The sequence below is a fragment of the Podarcis pityusensis genome (genome assembly GCF_964106645.2).
Source record: "Podarcis pityusensis genome assembly, chromosome: 6".
NCBI classification, from domain to species: Eukaryota; Metazoa; Chordata; class Lepidosauria; order Squamata; family Lacertidae; genus Podarcis; species Podarcis pityusensis.
The window spans coordinates 60,224,570-60,243,403 of record NC_138030.1 but is presented as its reverse complement, the minus strand read 5'-3'; the positions used below and the strand labels follow the sequence as shown (position 1 = coordinate 60,243,403).

The 18,834-nt window shown below is 42.0% G+C and overlaps 1 protein-coding gene across 1 annotated transcript; it reads right to left on the bottom strand.

Moving 5' to 3' along the window:
• Positions 1-2,392: 2,392 nt before the first annotated feature.
• Positions 2,393-3,776, bottom strand: LOC308479491 (uncharacterized protein). Its single transcript, XM_081010204.1, has 2 exons — positions 2,838-3,776; positions 2,393-2,798 (listed from the first exon to the last, which is right to left on the bottom strand). Exons 1-2 carry the CDS (start codon positions 3,660-3,662, stop codon positions 2,439-2,441), a joined length of 1,185 nt encoding a protein of 394 aa, XP_080866330.1. The 5' UTR covers positions 3,663-3,776; the 3' UTR covers positions 2,393-2,438.
• Between the last annotated feature and the right edge of the window lie 15,058 nt (positions 3,777-18,834).

The window sequence follows — 18,834 nt, the reverse complement described above, 5'->3', positions numbered from 1 at the left end:
AATCTCTGAGTCAGCTAGAAGTTGGGAGCCCAGCATCCAAGGAGAGCTGCATTTTATCTTTTATTCATTGGCAGGAGCATAGCTGTAGGAGGTATTCAAATCACACTTTTATTTAAACAAACACAGCTGGATCACATCCTCTTAATATAGCAATTCTCTAATGAAAAATAACAACATAGTAGTTATCTCCTTTCTTTTGTGCAGCTCTCAATTTGCTAAAATTAGGCAGGCTTCAATCCCATATAAAAATTGGCATGTTTTCATGACCAGAGCTCATAGCAACTAACTGCAAAATTATAATGGGGATGCAATTATAATGAAGCATGTGAAATGCATGTCCTTGTGCTGCTGTATGCTATGCAAGGTTATACGATTATGTTGTAATAACAACCCTTCCTATAGGACTTCTTTGTCAGACAGCTCATTCCTTTTACTTAATGTTGAGTTCTCCAGTTATATGCGAAATTGATTTAATATTAACTATGAGCATGATGTAATCCAGTGCTAGAAATCTGGAGCTCCCCTAGTTGAAACACTCCTATATGCTACAAAAGCTGTACACTCTGCCGGCTAAATCTTTGAGCAGCATTTGATTAGCACAGTTATTAAGTAATTGCAGATTACTGTGTGTAGTTGGAGACTTGGACTCAGTGTGCTCATTCAGTGCATCAACTCTCTGGAAGGCTGCCTTTCCCACACCAGGGATGAGGAACGTATGGCTTCCAGATGTTGTTAGACTCCAAGTCTCATCAGCCAATGGTGAGGGATTGTGGACATTGTAGGCCAGCTATATCAGCATGGCCACACACTCCCCATCCCCGCTAAGAGGTTGACACTGGTTCTCTGCCCTGCATGACAAAAATGGATTAGCTTGTGGTGTGTGCATTTTTTCCAGCAATCCAGTGTGTGGTGTATAGAAATTTAATAAATAATAATAATAACAACACAAAAATACATAACATAGTTAGAAACAAAAACAACACCCCCCACAGTTTAAAAGACCATAGATTGTATTATTATAGAAGATATAGATATAGATATAGATGGTAAGCTAAAGGACCCCTGGACAGTTAAGTCCAGTCAAAGGTGACTATGGGGTTGCGGTGCGCATCTCACTTTTAAGCTGAAGGAGCTGGCGTTTGTTGACAGACAGTTTTCCAGGTCATGTGACCAGCATGACTAAACTGCTTCTGGTGCAACAGAACGCCATGACAGAAGCCAGAGCGCACGGAAATGCCATTTGCCTTCCTGCCACAGTGGTACCTATTTATCTACTTGCACTGGTGTGTTTTCGAACTGCTAGGCTGGCAGGAGCTGGGGCAGAGCAACAGGAGTTCACTCCGCCATGGGGATTTGAACTGTCGACCTTCCGATCGGCAAGCCCAAGAGGCTCAGTGGTTTAGACCACAGAGCCACCAGCGTCCCTATTATTATAGAAGATATATTGTTATGTCAACCACACTTTCCTGAACTGTGAGAAGTCCACGGAAACAGCTTTAGGGTTCGTATGGTAGAAGGAGAAACCAAGAGGCTTTATGTTAGAAGCAAAACATATTGGAAGCAAGGAAACTCCTAAAAACAAGTAGCAGATCTGCTAATCCCACTTCACATTCCAAACAAGGAACTACACCCAAGAATGCTTCAGGTTTTAGACAACCCCAGCTAAAAACTTTCAGTTCTGTCTCAATTTGTGTCCAAATCCAACTTGCTTTAGCTGCTTCTTTGTCTCTCCTGCTAGCTGAAGGGTGTCCTCTCCAAATAAGGGGAGAGAGTTTGCCATCCATCAATGAGCATTAATATTATTTTACTCAATCCATGACCATCAATTAGTTGTCCACTGATTTGCATGTTCACAGTAATCAATACAGTCAAATTTATAGCAGCAATACCAAAACCTATCAAAGCGAGATGGATCATTGTGATAACCTTATTCAATCAGTTTGTATCCTGTTCAATACCTTTAGTGCCCTGTGGAGATATAATGTCTATGTAAATGCAGAATTTGAATAACAGCAATCTAGGATAGCAAACATGTGGAATTGATTGATTGGTTTGGCGTGACCCCCGCTAATTGATTTACGATCCACAATTAGCTCTTTATGCCCGGCGCGCTTCCTCCGAGCTGCGCCACTCAGCTCCGTCTCCAGTAGCTCTCCAGTCACGCCTCAGCAGAGTTGAACACAGCGGTGAAAACTGTCACGTAGCTTCACTTAGCTTCAGACAAACACACACAGAGTCCAGGTTTGTCTAATATCAGTTCTTTATTCCGACATTCCCCAGGAATCTCCTGGGCTCACCGCAGCCATGCCAAACTGCGACCTTCTCTCTCAGAGACCAGAGAGGAACAGAAACGTAACTCCTCCCAGCTCCTCCCAGCTCCTCCCAGCTTCGAAAGCTGACGTCAGAATGCTGAGGCATCATGGGAACAACTTAACCAGTTAAGTTCCAAACCCAACACCCCCTCTTGCCGAACCATTCTGACAAGACCTTTTTGAGTTCAACACCTTCCCTTTTGCCTTATGCCACTTCCCGGCATCTTTCCCAGGCACCTGTTGAACCCCTTCAACACTCCCAGAATCACACTGTGCGACACTTTTCCACGCACTTGTGACCTGATACCCTACTGACCCATTTGGGCCAGCAGTTGTGTCTTCTCCGTCAGATCCTTCCCCCTCTGACTTGACACCCTGTTTGTGAGCTTTCTCCATTACGCTAACCGGAGATGAAGCCTCACACCTGGACACTCCTTTCACAACCTTTGGAGATGCCCAAACCTGCCCTGAACCCTGATCTTGGACCTGGTCCCCATCACCGGGTTCTGAACCCTGATCTTGGACCTGGTCCCCATCACCGGGATCAGCCTCTGGCTCCCTTTCCTCCTCAGAATCAGACAGACATTCTGAGAGAAAATCAGGACCATCCCTGAGCCTTGAACACCCATCCTGTTCACAGAACTCAGCCTGCTTACTGACCAGCAGCTTGGTTTGATCACCCTCTGGGTATGCAAACTTCCACCCATTGGTTGCAGGATCATATCCACAGAAGATCATTTCCTGAACCTTTGGACCACCTGCCTCAAAGAGCTCAAAGGGCTCTTTGGCTACCCTCCCAAACCCGGGAAAACCATGTACCTGTGCACCCTTGCATGCCCTGCACCCTAGGGACCTCCCACATTTCCGGAGTTTGTACCCTTTTGTGCACCTGTGCAACTTTTGCACATGACTGGGAACCTTAGCACACTGCGCCTGTGCTTTTCCAGCATTCCCACCACCCTCCAGAGGTGACTCCAGAACAAAGAGATTGTTCTGCCCCCTTTTCACGTTGGCCACTTGTTTCCCCCCTCTGAAAATGGAACAGGTGTCATTTTCAAAGCAAATTTTGTATCCCTGCTTCATTAGAGCTGATACAGATAACAAACAACAATTCAGTCCCGGCACAACGTAGACCTCTAGCTCCTCCTGTAAAGGAGAAAAAGACATGTTAGCCACAGCAGAAACCGACTTTCTCATTCCGTCTGCTAACATCACAGTTGTTCCTGTTGAAACAGCCCTGCAGTTCCGCATTTCGCCAGCAGGCTCGCTTAGCAGGTGCTGACCAACAGCAGTATTCAAAACCCAGCGTGTCACCGTGTCCTGGCTGGAGTTGTTCTTCACAGTTGCCATAGAAGCAGTGATAAGAAAACAACCCTCCCCAGCGTCTGAGCCACGTCTTTCCCTTGCGTTCCCACGCTGGCCTCCTCTCCGAGACTGACTCCCATGGGAACTCAGCTGGTTGACCTTGGGACCTCCTTCCTGCCCAGCTGTCTCCGCTCTCCATGGGCAGCAACGACGAACTCCAGTGGAAAAACACTGCCCGGGGCTCCTCCCAGCCGGCCTCCTTCTCCTTCTTCCGGAAAAGCACTCCTTGCCAGCTCCGCCCCCTCTGGCCTGGCTCCCACTGCGGCTTTCTGGGAACCTGCTTTGTTGACATTCCACTCCAGCACGCACAGTGGACAAGCCTTTACACTTGCCTTTGGAATCCTTCGCCCCCCCGATCTGCTCACTAGCACTCCTTGAGGCTAAAGCATCAGGAACAGGGGCACCAGCCATCTCTAGGCTTTTCTCAATACTTTCTCCAGGGCTCTGGCCTCCTGCTGAAGCTTCACAGCAAACGCAGCAGCACATTCCCAGACAGCCCTTGCTCAACTTCTTAGAGTGAGCATTTCAAACGCAATGTCCTCCAAGACCTGGCTGCCTGCCATTGTCTTCCGTTCTCCCAAGGGGCCCAAGCTTACTTACAGATTACAAGCTCCTCCGGCACCCATCCGTGGGGAAACGATTCCTTGCTGCTCTCAGCTCCGCAGCTCTGCAGCAACACAGGCAACCACTTTGTGTCTTTCAGCCAGCTGCTCTGAGCTCCGCAGCTACTCCTTTTGCCTCTTAGCAACAGGCAAAAACCTCACCACCTCCTGCCGCAACTTCAAACGCATTCCGGCACTTCAAAGCGTTCCTGTGACAGTTTTACGATCGGTGATTAAGGGTCCATAACCTGTGGAATTGATTGATTGGTTTGGCGTGACCCCCGCTAATTGATTTACGATCCACAATTAGCTCTTTATGCCCGGCGCGCTTCCTCCGAGCTGCGCCACTCAGCTCCGTCTCCAGTAGCTCTCCAGTCACGCCTCAGCAGAGTTGAACACAGCGGTGAAAACTGTCACGTAGCTTCACTTAGCTTCAGACAAACACACACAGAGTCCAGGTTTGTCTAATATCAGTTCTTTATTCCGACATTCCCCAGGAATCTCCTGGGCTCACCGCAGCCATGCCAAACTGCGACCTTCTCTCTCAGAGACCAGAGAGGAACAGAAACGTAACTCCTCCCAGCTCCTCCCAGCTCCTCCCAGCTTCGAAAGCTGACGTCAGAATGCTGAGGCATCATGGGAACAACTTAACCAGTTAAGTTCCAAACCCAACAAAACACATATAAGGGTTACTTTGATTGCTTGTTTTAAACAATGTACACACTATTTAACCATTTATATACCACTTAACTATATTAGTCTCTTGCAAGGATAGAACACAAAAATAAAAATCAGTTAAGCCTTAAAAAAACAAACATCAGTTAAAATGCCTGCTAGAAGTTAAGTACTTCAGGAGGTACTGGAAGTTCAGTAGGAAGGAGGGCCTATCAGACTCAAGTTCCATAAAATTGGGCCTAGAATACTAAACACATGGCTCCTGGTGAATGCAAGCCACTGGAGAAAACTATTACTAACAGTGACTCCCCCAAAGACCTCAGTGATCAGGCAGGAATATAATACATTTGGGTTCAAGCTCAGTTTATTAGATCTCATTCAGTCTACCACTGCACCCAGACAGCAGTCCAGCTCATGCACAGTCTTCCCTGACTCAGGTATTATGGGTAAGTAGAGCTGTGGTCAGACATGGTCTCAACCCCAGGAATAGATGTCCTAGAATTACCACCTCCTCTGCAGTCAGGTACAATTTGGAAAGTTTGCTTTTCTTTGGAAGCTATCTGTACCCCAGGCTTGCATTTTAGTCTAAAGAACCACAGTGTCCAGGACTGAGACACTGATTCAAATTGGCAAGACACAGAGAGGGGCATGGTGGAACTGATAAGAAAAAGAGTTAGAACTTAGCAAGGTTCTTCGAAAGAATGGACAGACTCTGTGTGGCTCAGAGGCCACCCATTGAAGAATAGGAATGTGCAGGATGGCACCATGCAGAAGATATTTGGCAAAGAAGACAAGTCTTCCAGCAATTGTCCACCCACGACTGATGGCGTAAAAACAAATAAGTAACCTTGGCATTGACCTTCAGGAATACAGCCCAGTCAAAATAATTTCCTTACAATGACAAGTAAAAAGTCTGGGCACAGTGACAACTTGTAGATTTTGCCTATTGATGTGCATCTTCTTTGGAGACAACACTCATGTCTGCCAGTATAGCCTGTCAGTAAGATCTGTGTCTAAAATTATCATGATTCTCGCCAATGGTATGCAAACAAAGAGGAAGCGATTTAAACAAAGATTAGCACCCAACAATTGTCATCTTTAAGCTCCAAAATATTTTAAATTAACAATTCCACCATTTAATTTTTTTACAGAATTTTTGTGAGCTCTATATTCTTGCTTAACTTCACAGGAATTCTGTGATGTGGGTTAGTAAGATTTTTATTTTACAGGTAAGCATAAAAGCCAAGAAATAATGACCACCCCAAGCTTACACAGTGAGGCTGCTACAGAGGGGTGACATCAATCCATCTTTTCAGCAACTGAGCCACACTATTTAGTTAACCCCATAGCATTGGCTATGTTAACTTGATCCTTGGAAAATCCCCAAGAGTCTCATAAACTCATGTGGTATTCCAACATAATCCACTGTGGTGGGCTTGATGGAGGGGCACCATAATTGGACTTTGTGCATCCTATTGGTGGCCAAAATGCTGGTGTTCTCGATATGGAAGGAACATACTCCTCAGTACCTACTCACAGTAGGCTCTGCTGGAGCCTATTCTTCTCCTTTCCTCTCTCCCTCCCTCACCAAATGCCTTCCCCACTTTAGTTTTGTTCTTTCATTGAACTGCATGAAACTGCTAATTTCCCCTTTCCCCTTTATTATTCTGATTCATTGATTGTATAGCTGAGGGAAAACCAAAACCAAAAATAAAAAGCATGTCAAAAATGCATTGCAGGAGCTGATTTTTCATGTAATCTAAGTTCATGTGCAGCTTTTCACATGGTAATCTGTCGCTTTGAAATTCCCAAACAGGAACCTCGCAAGCAGGTCACTGACTTGCAAGCTGTGCAAGAGATCAGCCCTTTGAAAACCTTACATGTGATAATGTGCAATTTTTTGCCAATAGATAGGACCAAGCCGTATATCTGGCATAAAAATGGTGTCCTTTAGATGGGACTATGTAGCAAATACTTTGGGACCATTCCATTGGATCAGAATTATTTTTTAAAAGAAGAAAGATATTATTAGGCAGGAAAGTGAAAATGTTGTAACGGACTCCCAAAGTGTGGATGACCACGGCAATTCTTGGGAAAGTCACCTAAGGTCTGTGTTTATGTGAGGGAGGCCAAACACCAGCGACACCAGCGACTTGTTAAACTCACTGGCAGGCCAATGTTGTCTTGGCTGATCTGCTTTCCAATGTCAGACAAAGAGGAAAAGCAATTGGCATCGCTTCTGCTGCAGTAAACACTCAGTGGAGCTTTGCCTGTAGATTTAGGTCATGCTTGACCAGCTTCAAAACCGCTGGAAGAATTTCTGATGTTGTTTTGCTGCGTGGATCTGAGAAATTAGATGTAGGCAAAAAGCACTGCCGTGTGTGTTCCCGGTTTTCAATGTTAACCTACCTTACTGCTAAGGCACAGAGGTGGATACAGTCATTCAGAAATGGTTTACTGGCGGAAGAGTTTATTTTGTATGGATTGTTGAAACTCCACAAGAAAAAGAGCATAGAAGAACCCCTAAACAGAAAAAAACAACAACCTTAAGAGTGTGTAAGTGAAAGTGTGCAGCTGAAACCTTCTTCCTTTCCCCACTGACTCAGACAAAGCTGGCTCAACATCATCCTCTTTGTATACAGAACTCTCTGTTCAAGTGCACCTTTGGAAAAAATATGTAGCTGTGTTACATTTTAAAATTATGAAGTCAACATGCACGTCCCCCTCTATGGTTTTGGCATGTTGACCAGTTTTGCGCTAGCTTCAAATGGCCTAAAATCCACTGGAAAAAATGCCCGTGGATACAAAGAGCGAATATGAAGCATTCTTAAGGCAAATTCAACACACCTAATCCCACAGCCTTGTGAATTCATGGCTGCGTAACAGATACTGCACCCAGTTGCATCTATTTTTTCAGATTGCATGCCAAAAAGCAACGAGTACAAAGAGTAAGAAAGAAGTGCTTTTTTAAAAATTGGGCTTCAGCAAGGCTAATGGGGTCAGCTTTGGCCAACTCACCATTATGTTTTATATTTCAAGGGCATACTTCAAAACATGGTGCCGTACATTAAAAAAGAGTATCAAAATTTATTGCAGAGCCCAGTGTAAGAATAAGGTTCAGATCTGACCTGGAGGGTTGCGCCCAGACTCTGGAATGGTATGGGAGGTGGTACTGGGGGCTGCAGGGGAAAGGAGAAATTGGCCAAAATCACATCCTTCCCTTTCTACTTCTGGTAGCATGCTGAGCTGAGCTCCATTCAGAGCATTCTACCACAGGCAGGAGCAAATTCTGGATCCAGTTCTATATAAGTTGATACTTTGGGTAGAAGTAGCTTAATTTTTGTCGCTAGCTCCTATCAAGACTGGGCATACATAGACCATTGAAATGAATATCCATGAAATCTGCATTATGCTCTGTAGATGTTTCCAAAGACTTCTATAGGGCTACAACCCATGTGATATCGACTATCCATTATTGAAATTCTTTTTAATCAATCTTTATAGCAGGAGAAAGGGGCTCCAAATTTGATCAGACTGGTGATATTAGGGGAGGGGTGTTCAACCATTTCAGAGCTATGTGGATGGATTTTGATAGGTAAAATGGAACAGTCCCTCTGCTACCACTATTGCTCCAGTTAAATTCAGAGTCCCCTGTACTTGCTTAGCACTTAAAACACACACACACACACACACACACACACACACACACACACACGTGTGCCTACCAAGAGATTTAATAATAGTTCTCTTGGATCTTATGTGGTTTGGCCCTCAGTCAGGCTTCCATTCTTGATCTACATCATTCAAGCATTCCCTTCTGTTTCAGGGTTGCACGTGGCACAGTGATATATCAGGTTTTTGAGGCTGCCAATCTAATATTTTGTCATAATTGAATAATACTTGCAATTTTGTTAAACACTCAGTTCATTCTGTTTTTGTTATGCTTTCAGAATTAATAGCCAATTCAGTTTGGGACATGATAAATGACCATGTCAAACACTAATCACTTCTAGTTTTTGTTCCAACATATTCTGGGGGCAGGTGGGGGAGCATTCTCACAGTCTACACATTTTTCAAAATTCAGGAATGAAAATGGCACTTACCCAGTCCATAGAATGATATTCGTTAATTTTTTTTTAAAAAAAAAATCATCAGTACTGTTGGTTCTCATATTACTCCACAGTTCCCACTGTTCCTCTTCATGATAAAAATGGAGACACTGGCCTCAGTTAATGAAAGTTAGTCATACTAAAGTCCCATTGAGAGGTGGTAAATAACTTGCTTTAGCTGGGTTGGTACATTAGAATGATTCCAGCCATTTCAATTTAGACATAATGGGCTGCATCCAACCCATCAACTCAAGAGCCTTTGAGCTAGTAGATTGGTGAGTTTTAATGTTGCACAGCAAAAGGGTTCCAATGTAACAGTTGTAATAGCAGAAACTTATAATATGCAACAGATTGCACAGTCTAGAGTCTAGACTCTATTGTTTAACAAAGTTACCAGCAGACCAAGCATACCCTGAAGTTACTTTAACATAGTGTTACATTGAATACAGCCATATTTCTCTATATATACACTTCCTTCCTAATTCAGGAACTTCATAAAATGTGGAACTGAATGCCTGTGTTATCTCTGGAGGATTAAAAGTGTACATTTCACACCATGTTACACAAGCATGAATAGATCCTTTTAATTTCCCCTTCATGACTATGGCCTATAACTATTCAAATAATCAATTATCTACAAATTCTAGTGCAAAATAAACTGATCCACATTTTCTGGACTACAGGGTTAATGGGAACTTCATTAGCCACTAGCTCTCACATTTCCTGCATCTTCCAGTGCAGAACTTGGTAAAAAAAAAAAAGTATCAAAAGGCATCTACTTCAAATGCATCCACTTCAAAGGACGGAATTGGGAGTGTGCTCCTGGTTCTTCCCTTTCTTCCTTTGCAGTTGTAGATTGGAATGAGCTGTGTCCTCAAAGGAAGAGTACAAGACCCACTTGTGGAAGGGATCAGCTCCACTTAGCAGCTCCAATCGTGAGCTCCCAAATGGAGTCAACCCCGTTTGGCTTGCAATCAATTCTGAATTTAAATCCCATGCTAAATGCAAGGCCCAGATGCAGCAGGGATTGGGAGTTATGGCTGAGAGCTCCCGAGTGGAGCTGAGCCAAGCTAAATTTAAAAGGTGCTTAATGCAAGCCCTGCTTGCAGAGGAACAATATTTTTGATCGCTCTTTTGCAGCCATTACTATACCTGTCCCACAGCTGAAATCAGTTGTGGGGCAGGTGAACATGGCTGAAGTAAAAGATCCCTGACCCAATTAGGACCCCTGGATGGCCTAATGTGGCCCTTGAATCAGAGGTTCCCCATGCCTGATCTATTATGTGACTGCCAATTGATCCTAATGAATGGGTTATTATGCAACAAACTTCTACTATTGGGTAGTGGCGGGGCATCACAATGAGTGCCTGCGCTTCAAAATGTACTGCTGCACTGCTGACTACATGAAAATTAGTTTATCAGTTTGTTTTCATGTATAGCCATGGATATAATTCAATGGAAGTCAACTAAGCATAACTCTCAGATAATGCAAAGATTAATTCAGTTTAAAACAGGTTGAAGAAGTTGCTTTACAACCTACCAGGTACTAACTGTTTGGGTTGGTGATGTTATATTTTCTATACTTTGGTTATAGAAAATAGAACCAAACTCTATACTTATTTGGTCATTGAAACACTTATATAATGACAATATAAGTGTAACTTTTACAAACGACAACAGCCAGGTACTGATATATTCTAGCATTCTAACTCTATACATCTCCAGCATTCTAACCCTACACTTTAGTTACTACTGACAGGTAGAGGGCAAATTTGCATAATGAACTGTTTAAATATTCAGTTTTATCAGGGCTTCAAGGCACTATTTGTCCTCAGCCTCTTCAATAGCTAGTGACCCTAATGAAATCAACATCATTGTCAAATCAAATTAGTCTTCTTGTTAATTTCAGACAGTGATGTTCATCTTTTTGATGCTTTCAAACAACTCTTTGGTAAATTCTTGCGACATCATGCTACTTAAATATGCTAAATGAGTCACTTGTTCAACGCTGCAATTGTCAGAAAAATATGAAACTTTGCTCTAAGGTAAATATTGTTGGGTCACTTGAAATATATGCAAATTTGACATTTCTTAACTGATTAGCATATCCACACATCAAAGATTCCTATATATCACATCAGATATGTTTGATTCAGGAGAGTTAAGGTCAGTGACACTTGGCATACTCTTTCTTTTCCATCAGGCAAGATAGAAAATGAAAGGCATTTTGAAGGAAATGTGAGGAATGAAATTGTTTTGCTTAGGAGGAGAACATTTTGTTGCAAGAGGATGAAAATATGGTACGTAGCAGAGGAAGGCTCAGACATGGTTTACAGCACTTAGTCATAAAGAAGGAAAAGGTACATTGTCCACTGGGCTTTGAAAATGTTCACACACATAAAGAGAGAAATTCCAAGTGAATGCAAGCAGAGCAATCCTTGGGTCCCGTTACGCTAGAGCAAATGGTGACGGAATCTAGTCACAATCTGACGAACGTCAGCATCGCAACAATAACTATAGAAACAAAATAGAACAAACACACCAACATCATCTTTAAAAACTGCCACACATACCAGTCTTGATAGCAAGGTGATGTTTCCATCTTGGCCACAAAGAGAAGGGACTAATCAGCATGCCGCACCATGCGGACTTCATTGCCCTACCCATTCTACACCCTCTCACACAATGCACACACAAGCAAAGACATGCAGAGCTCTTCATGCAAAGGAAGACAGGAAGCTGCCTTCTACTAAGTAAGATCACTGGTCAGTTTCATCTGCTGTTGACACTGGTTGCAAACTCTGGGCTCCACTCAGGTAGGATTCAGCTAGTGTGCAAGCCAACTCTTTTCTGATGACACCAGTGGTTTACTTCCAGTGTTTTCCTCTCTCTTCCTGAGCCATGACCTTCACAGAAAGGAGTGAAGAAAAAACCACCTGTGCCCCAAGGCCCTTCAGCTTCCTATCCAGAGTACCATAGTCCCTTGCTATATGTTGAAAGCTGTGTGTGGCAGTATTATTTGTACCCACCTGGATAAGAAGGAAGGGGTTGTGGTCAGTGGGTTTTGGCAACTTCTCTGTCACATCTTGAATCTTTGCACCTGGAAGACAACAAACCTCCTAGGACATCCTGTTTTCTCTGCATACTACCGCGGGACAGAGTTCAAGCAGCTGTCCCTCTGCTGCTGGGATGTCCAGCACTGTTGGGGCAGGGCTGTCTTCTGTCAGATTACTCAACCCTTTCCTAATGTCAAGTTCAACACTCTCATCCCCTCTCTCTCCCTCTCTCTGACCAACGCCGCCAAGAGGTCTCCATGTGCTCATGGTACCCATGGGTCATACTCATGACCCCTGGCTTGTCCTATCCCCATGCATGGGATAATTCAAGAACTGCAACATGGTCAAATCTAAATTTTCTAAGAAATGCTTTAGATATTTAAGAGAGTAACTAACTTCAAATGTCTCCAATAGAGATTAAAAAAAAAAGAATATGTCACATGACCAGTGGCTTAGGTTTATTTTAGTTTATGTCTTGCTAGATTGTCATTCTGTTCCAAAGTTGTGTCAATCTTTTTCGTCCTGAAACTAGAGTGGGTGTACTGGGCGGTGGAACAAAACTTATATAAATATATTTATTAGTTTGGGTGGGTGGGGGTATGCTGTATGCCTAAGACCTCTTCTAATTCCTGGATCCAGCAAGGTTAAAATCTAAGCCAGGATTCAAATTATTGAAATAGCCAGACAAGTTTCTTGGTAATGGCCCTGCAAGTATGGTCCATTAACATAACAAAGGATGTGGCTCTGGGCCAGGCAGTCAAAGCATGGGTCCTCTCCCTCAACTTGCTGGTAGTTAGAAATACAAAAGTCAGAGTTGAGGTGTGTGCAAAGTAGAAGCTAGAACAGGGGTCAGCAACCTTTTACAGCCGTGGGCCGGTCCACCGTCCCTCAGACCATATGGTGGGCCGGACTATATTTTGGGGAAAAGAGAAGAAGAATGAATTGCTATGCCCCACCAATAACCCAGAGATGCATTTTAAATAAAAGAACACATTCTACTCATGTAAAAACACCAGGCAGGCCCCACAAATAACCCAGAGATGCATTTGAAATAAAAGGACACATTCTACTCATGTAAAAACACCAGGCAGGCCCCACAAATAACCCAGAGATGCATTTGAAATAAAAGGACACATTCTACTCATGTAAAAACACCAGGCAGGCCCCACAAATAACCCAGAGATGCGTTTGAAATAAAAGGACACATTCTACTCATGTAAAAACACCAGGCAGGCCCCACAAATAACCCAGAGATGCGTTTGAAATAAAAGGACACATTCTACTCATGTAAAAACACCAGGCAGGCCCCACAAATAACCCAGAGATGCATTTGAAATAAAAGGACACATTCTACTCATGTAAAAACATGGTGATTCCCAGACCATCCACGGGCCAGATTCAGAAGGCGATTGGGCCGCATCCAGCCCACGGACCTTAGGTTGCCTACCCCTGAGCTAGAAGCAAGGCTGGGGAGCTGGGAGACAGAACCATGCCTGATTTCTGCTGGGATCCAAGGCTGTGGCTATGGAAGAAGAAAGACCTTCTTGGGGTGTTAATGCTGTGAGCCCCTCTATCATAGGCTCAGGCTGTATTTATATGCAAACAAACCATATATCATGAAGACACCGCAGTCTCTGCTGCTGCCCCTTATTCTGAGGAAACTGAACTCTGGGTAAGCACCTGGAATCCATGGAATCCATTGCTCCAAGACTGAAGTGGTGGAAGGGGGAAAGCAGAAGCAAATCATTGATTGTTTTGGAATTGATCTGATTGCTTGAAGCACAGTAGTTACACATTGAACACTTCTGTACCCAAAAATGCTCCATTTGGTGGGGATGAATCCAATCAAAATGCAACTCAAAACAATGGATTTTAATCAGGTGTGAATATATTAAGGAAATTAAAGAACACAATATATGATCTATTTAATTATCAATACTTTCAAATCCGAATTTTTATCATGGTGAAATAACTGCCACAGTAGCCATTTTAGTTTGAAAGTCAGGGTGTGCGTGGACTTTACAAGATGTTCCAAATGAAAATAACATATTTTTTTGTTTAAATGAAAAACATACATTTTTAGAAATTATTGGAGCAGAAAGAGTGTCAGACACCACTAACATATGTTTATTTTCCCTCTTGTAACTGAAATATAGGCAAACATTTCTCTACACGCTCTGCTCTCTCCCTGCTCCCCACAATCTACATTTTGTATAGATATATTTACTCACACCCTGTGACCTCGCATACTAAGTTCTAAGGTGAATTGAATGGTTGACTTACTAGACCCCAGAAAATTAAGGACAAGAATGCTGATGGATCCATTTTTACTGCAGGGCAAACAGAACCACTATAATAAATTAGTTGTTGATGTTTGACAATAAATCAATAACCACTTTTATCTTCCAAGTAAAATATATTTTATTTTTGCCTCCCCTCTCCCCAGACTTAGGGCACTGTATAAAATAAAGATATTGAATGCATATTCTTAAGGCAAGATTTCCAAATGGCATCGGTGCAAGATTCACATTTGCAAGCTGCCCATGCTTTCCCCATATTGGCAATGAGTTTGACAAATGAAAAAAGTCACTAATATTTTGACACCTTCACTGCCCAAGCATGATACCAGCTGGCTGCGAATTCGGGTGCTCATTGTTCTGCTGTATTTTAAAGACTGGTCTACAGCCAATGTACTGGACCAGCTCCATTCATTCATTTTGAAGAGTGGGGTTTCAGTAACAGCCATTAAAAAAAAAAAAAAGGTTTGGAAACTGCTTCAAATTTAACAGCATCCTACAGATTACTGGAACTCAAGTGTGTTTTCCGACTCAAAGCCACTTCCTCCAACGCGAAATATTATTTTTCCATCCAATATATCACTAGCTGAAGGATTTATGAATTCAGAGTTATTTAGGTTGTTTTTTTGGTTGCTTTGAAACATTCTGCTCAATAAGCACAAGAAATAAATAGTTCTTTATGTTGATTAGTTGCCTGTCATGTGAATTCAGTCCGGAGTTTTTTGTTTTGTTTTGTTTTACTTTAAAGATGGTTGGGGTGGGTTATGCAAATAAACTAAACATATATTGCACATGTGGCTTCAGGAAAGAAACTGTAAGTTTGAATGGAAGAGTTGAATTACCATCAATCCATATTGCAGTTCAGTTGGAACAAATTCTTTTTCAGAACTGTGCTTTTCTGCTTACCATGTGCTGGAGGAAGGTGAAAGCGCCTTACAGAAGGAACATTTTTTTTCTTTTTTTGAATCGCTTTCCAGAATTTAAAAGAAAATTATGCTTACCTTGCAAAGTCTTCCTTTACTGTGCCTGCAAAGAGTTTTATATACCCCCCCCCCAAGTCAATAACCATATTTAAACCCTCTGGCTTGCAAACTCGCTGATTAAAAAACAGATTGCCAGCAGTCATCTGCTATTGTCTGTCTTCTTAAATTCTGTTTCTGGTTTAATTTACTTGATTGTCCCATACACTATTCATGAGTTCTATAATATTCCAAACTTTAATTTCAACAGATTAATTCTTGCTAATTATTCAACATATGAACCTGCACACGAGAATTCTACTGTATGTACCATCCTGAGGCACAGGCTGCAATGTCGAATCGTTTTCTGATTTCAAGTGGAAAACAAACTAATTATGTGGAAATATGATAATATATTGTGCTGCAGGGACCAGCCCTTTGTCTGTTTAGAAATGTTTGCTTATGATCTGCTCCCTGTGTTATTTCTTCCAGGAGGAGATGCCCTTTCTTAATGCATAAACATTATTGACTGGTCCATGATTCTTTACTTCATGTAAAGCTGATTTACATAATTTTATATTACTTCCATCTGATGGAAGCAAGCAAGACATCTAAGAAATCTAATAGTTGAGCTAGCCCCAAGCACTGAAGTGCAGAGATAAGGGTGAAGCCAGTCCTCTTCTAAATCCGGTATATTTTCTCTCTTGTTTCATGTCTTTCCCCTCCTTTTACGTCAATTTGCTAAGCAGCAAATTCTAGCACCTCATCACAATACTCTGCTAAATCAAAATCAGCTATCAAAAATGAAGTAATTTGTCCCACAATGATAGCAATCACTCTAGTGAAATAAAATGCTGAGTTTGAGTCAGAGGGCCAAGGATTCCAATGTCAATTAGACTAGAAAACTGATGTTAATTGAACTTTGATGGTTTATACCATCTGAAGGTCTGAGACATTATGAGTTTGGTGCTCATACTTTGGTGCTGTAGTTCACAGATATATAATGAACTAGTTTTAGAAAGGCAGCCAATTCAGAAAAACAACAACAACAATACTGTATTGAAGTTCAGCAAAGCAGAAGAAAGCAGAATTCAGGATACAAATGTTTTAGACCATATGTACAGAAGGTGCTAAATCTTAAAATGGAGAGAGTAAAGGGCTTCCTCATGCAAAAAAGTTCTTTAAAATGGGTGATTAGATGATATAATAATTTTATTATTATTATCCTGCCTTTTTCTAAGAACCAGGACTCAAGTTGGCTCACAAAAATTAAAACACAAACAAAACACATATAACCAAAACCAATAGGTTATTGTTAAAAAGTAATTAAACTATCCATAAACAATGTAAAAAATGAATCTACTAAATTAGTACAGCACACTGTGAAGAGCTCTTTCCTTAAAAGCAGTTGGTTCCCCAAAAACTACAGATTTTTTTTTAAAAAGTCTTCAACTGCCAACAGAAAGACAAGGAGGGAGACTCTAACCCACTGAAATTTGCAGACATTATTCTAATTAAAAATGAATTTCATTATGGATTAATTTCTCTCTTCTGTGCCTATGCAGTCTAGGCAGTTGGCATGATGAACTCAGGGAAACTTGGGCAATGTTGCTGCGGCTACCACCTCTGACTGGATTCTTCATGCTGATCTACTCAGTTTATAAATAAAGCCTATCTGATAACTATATGAAGTGCAGGGATAGAAAAAGATAATCACACCAAGCACACCACATTCGCCATATGCATTTTGGTAATTTTATCTTCAAGGAACTGGCCTTACTCATTATATTTGAATGTTACAGATGTGTGCTTGTTTTTAGTTGTAAATACACGTTTTAAGTTGTATCAACCAATTACTGTGCCCTTTGCTTTAGAAAACTAGTGGTTTAATTTGGTGTTTTCCCTTGCTGATTTACAACAGTGATTTATATGGCCTTAATTTAAAACCAATCAAGCTTGCTGCGAGGAAAGAAAAATATGGTTGTGCTGCATTGAGGCCCACAAACAGCAAACCACCTCATTTAATGCTAAGGAATATTACCTCCTCTCTTGAGAAGAGAAAGCTTGGTCAACCATCTTCAATCCACATACTTATTGTTATTATTATTTTTAAAGCTAGCAGAGGAAAATCACAGAAATAACTTGCTTTTCCTTACAGACCTTGATTCACTATTGTAGATATAAAGGCCCAGGTCAGATGTAATAAAAAATGATGGTTCCTTGCTACAAGCATGGACTGGCACACTCCCCCTCCCCTTCATGCACGAGGGAGATCTGATTGGGGTTCAGTAACTTGGTTTGTTATCTTTGGTACAGACCAATGTTTCCTCAGCTTGGACAAAACTGGAAACTTTGATTTAAAACAAACAAGGTGTTTCCCTCAAGAGAGGGTGAAATGGGGTATAGCTTAATAAGGTGGCTTGGCCTGCTAAAAGTCCTGGGGACCTGAGAATTGTCTTGGAGGGCTACATTCAGCCTTCAGGCCTGATGTTCCTGACATGTTTTAGATGTGTGCGGTCTTTTTAAATGTAATTGTTCAGAAGCCAAACTCATAATGGCTGTTCCAGTGATGCTTTTCATAGCATTTAAATAATTGAAGTTTATATATCACTTCAACTTGAAAAAAACCTGTGTTTTCCCCCTCTCTCTGCATCGATGGTTAGCATGTTTAGAAATGCACTAAAAACACAGAGAAAGGAAACCATGTTTGTGGTCCCAGGACACTCCACTGATTCTGCTATGGCCTAAAGCCATACTGTTCATGGCATACTGAGATGTCTGCTGATTTTAATCCACATGTTGCTAAATTAGATTGCGATCTGAATATGAGATTTCCAAGGAAAATGTGGGTGTTGCTGAAAGTGGTATTGGAAAGTGTAAGCAATGCTGTCCACTCATCTCTGGAGGAGCCCCAGATAACAGCCCTGGTGACTCCCTGCAGCTGCGTAACACTAGTATCTATGATTCTGGTTGTTCCAAGTCCCAGAAATAATCTCAAAGGCCCAGGTGTACTGGGGAAAGTTTTTATCCAAAGCCTTGTAAAGACTCCCATTAGATTGGCCAGATATCAGAACTTGACCCAGACAATTTAGACTCTTAACACATTGCGTGTTGAGGTCCCCAAGCCATCCCCTAAATAAATCACAATTCACACAGAATTTTTGTTTAAGGTTTTTGGCATAATTTTGGCCACAACTTTATTAAAATACATAATGTGAGTGGTTGCTTAGGCATTGGTTACAACTATCTGCCCCCGCCCCGGGACAGAACTTGTTGGGTTGAAATCACGACAGACGAGTGGTAGGTGTCATATGAGAGGCGTCTCTCCGGGGCAAGCCCCGGGAACTCTCTTTTATTGAATATTACAAACATTGCCACAGGTGTGCTTGTGGCTGATTGGTTGATACAAACACAAAGCAACTTGTTGCTGATTGGTTAACATAGGTACAAGGCGGGAAT

What these genes read in the sequence shown, in the direction of transcription:
- LOC308479491 (XM_081010204.1), bottom strand. Translation starts at nt 3,662, where the DNA reads ATGGCAACTGTGAAGAACAACTCCAGCCAGGACACGGTGACACGCTGG. An exon ending in ATCCCGGTGATGGGGACCAG is followed by an intron (nt 2,799 to 2,837) that starts GTCCAAGATCAG and finishes GATGGGGACCAG; the next exon opens with GTCCAAGATCAGGGTTCAGG.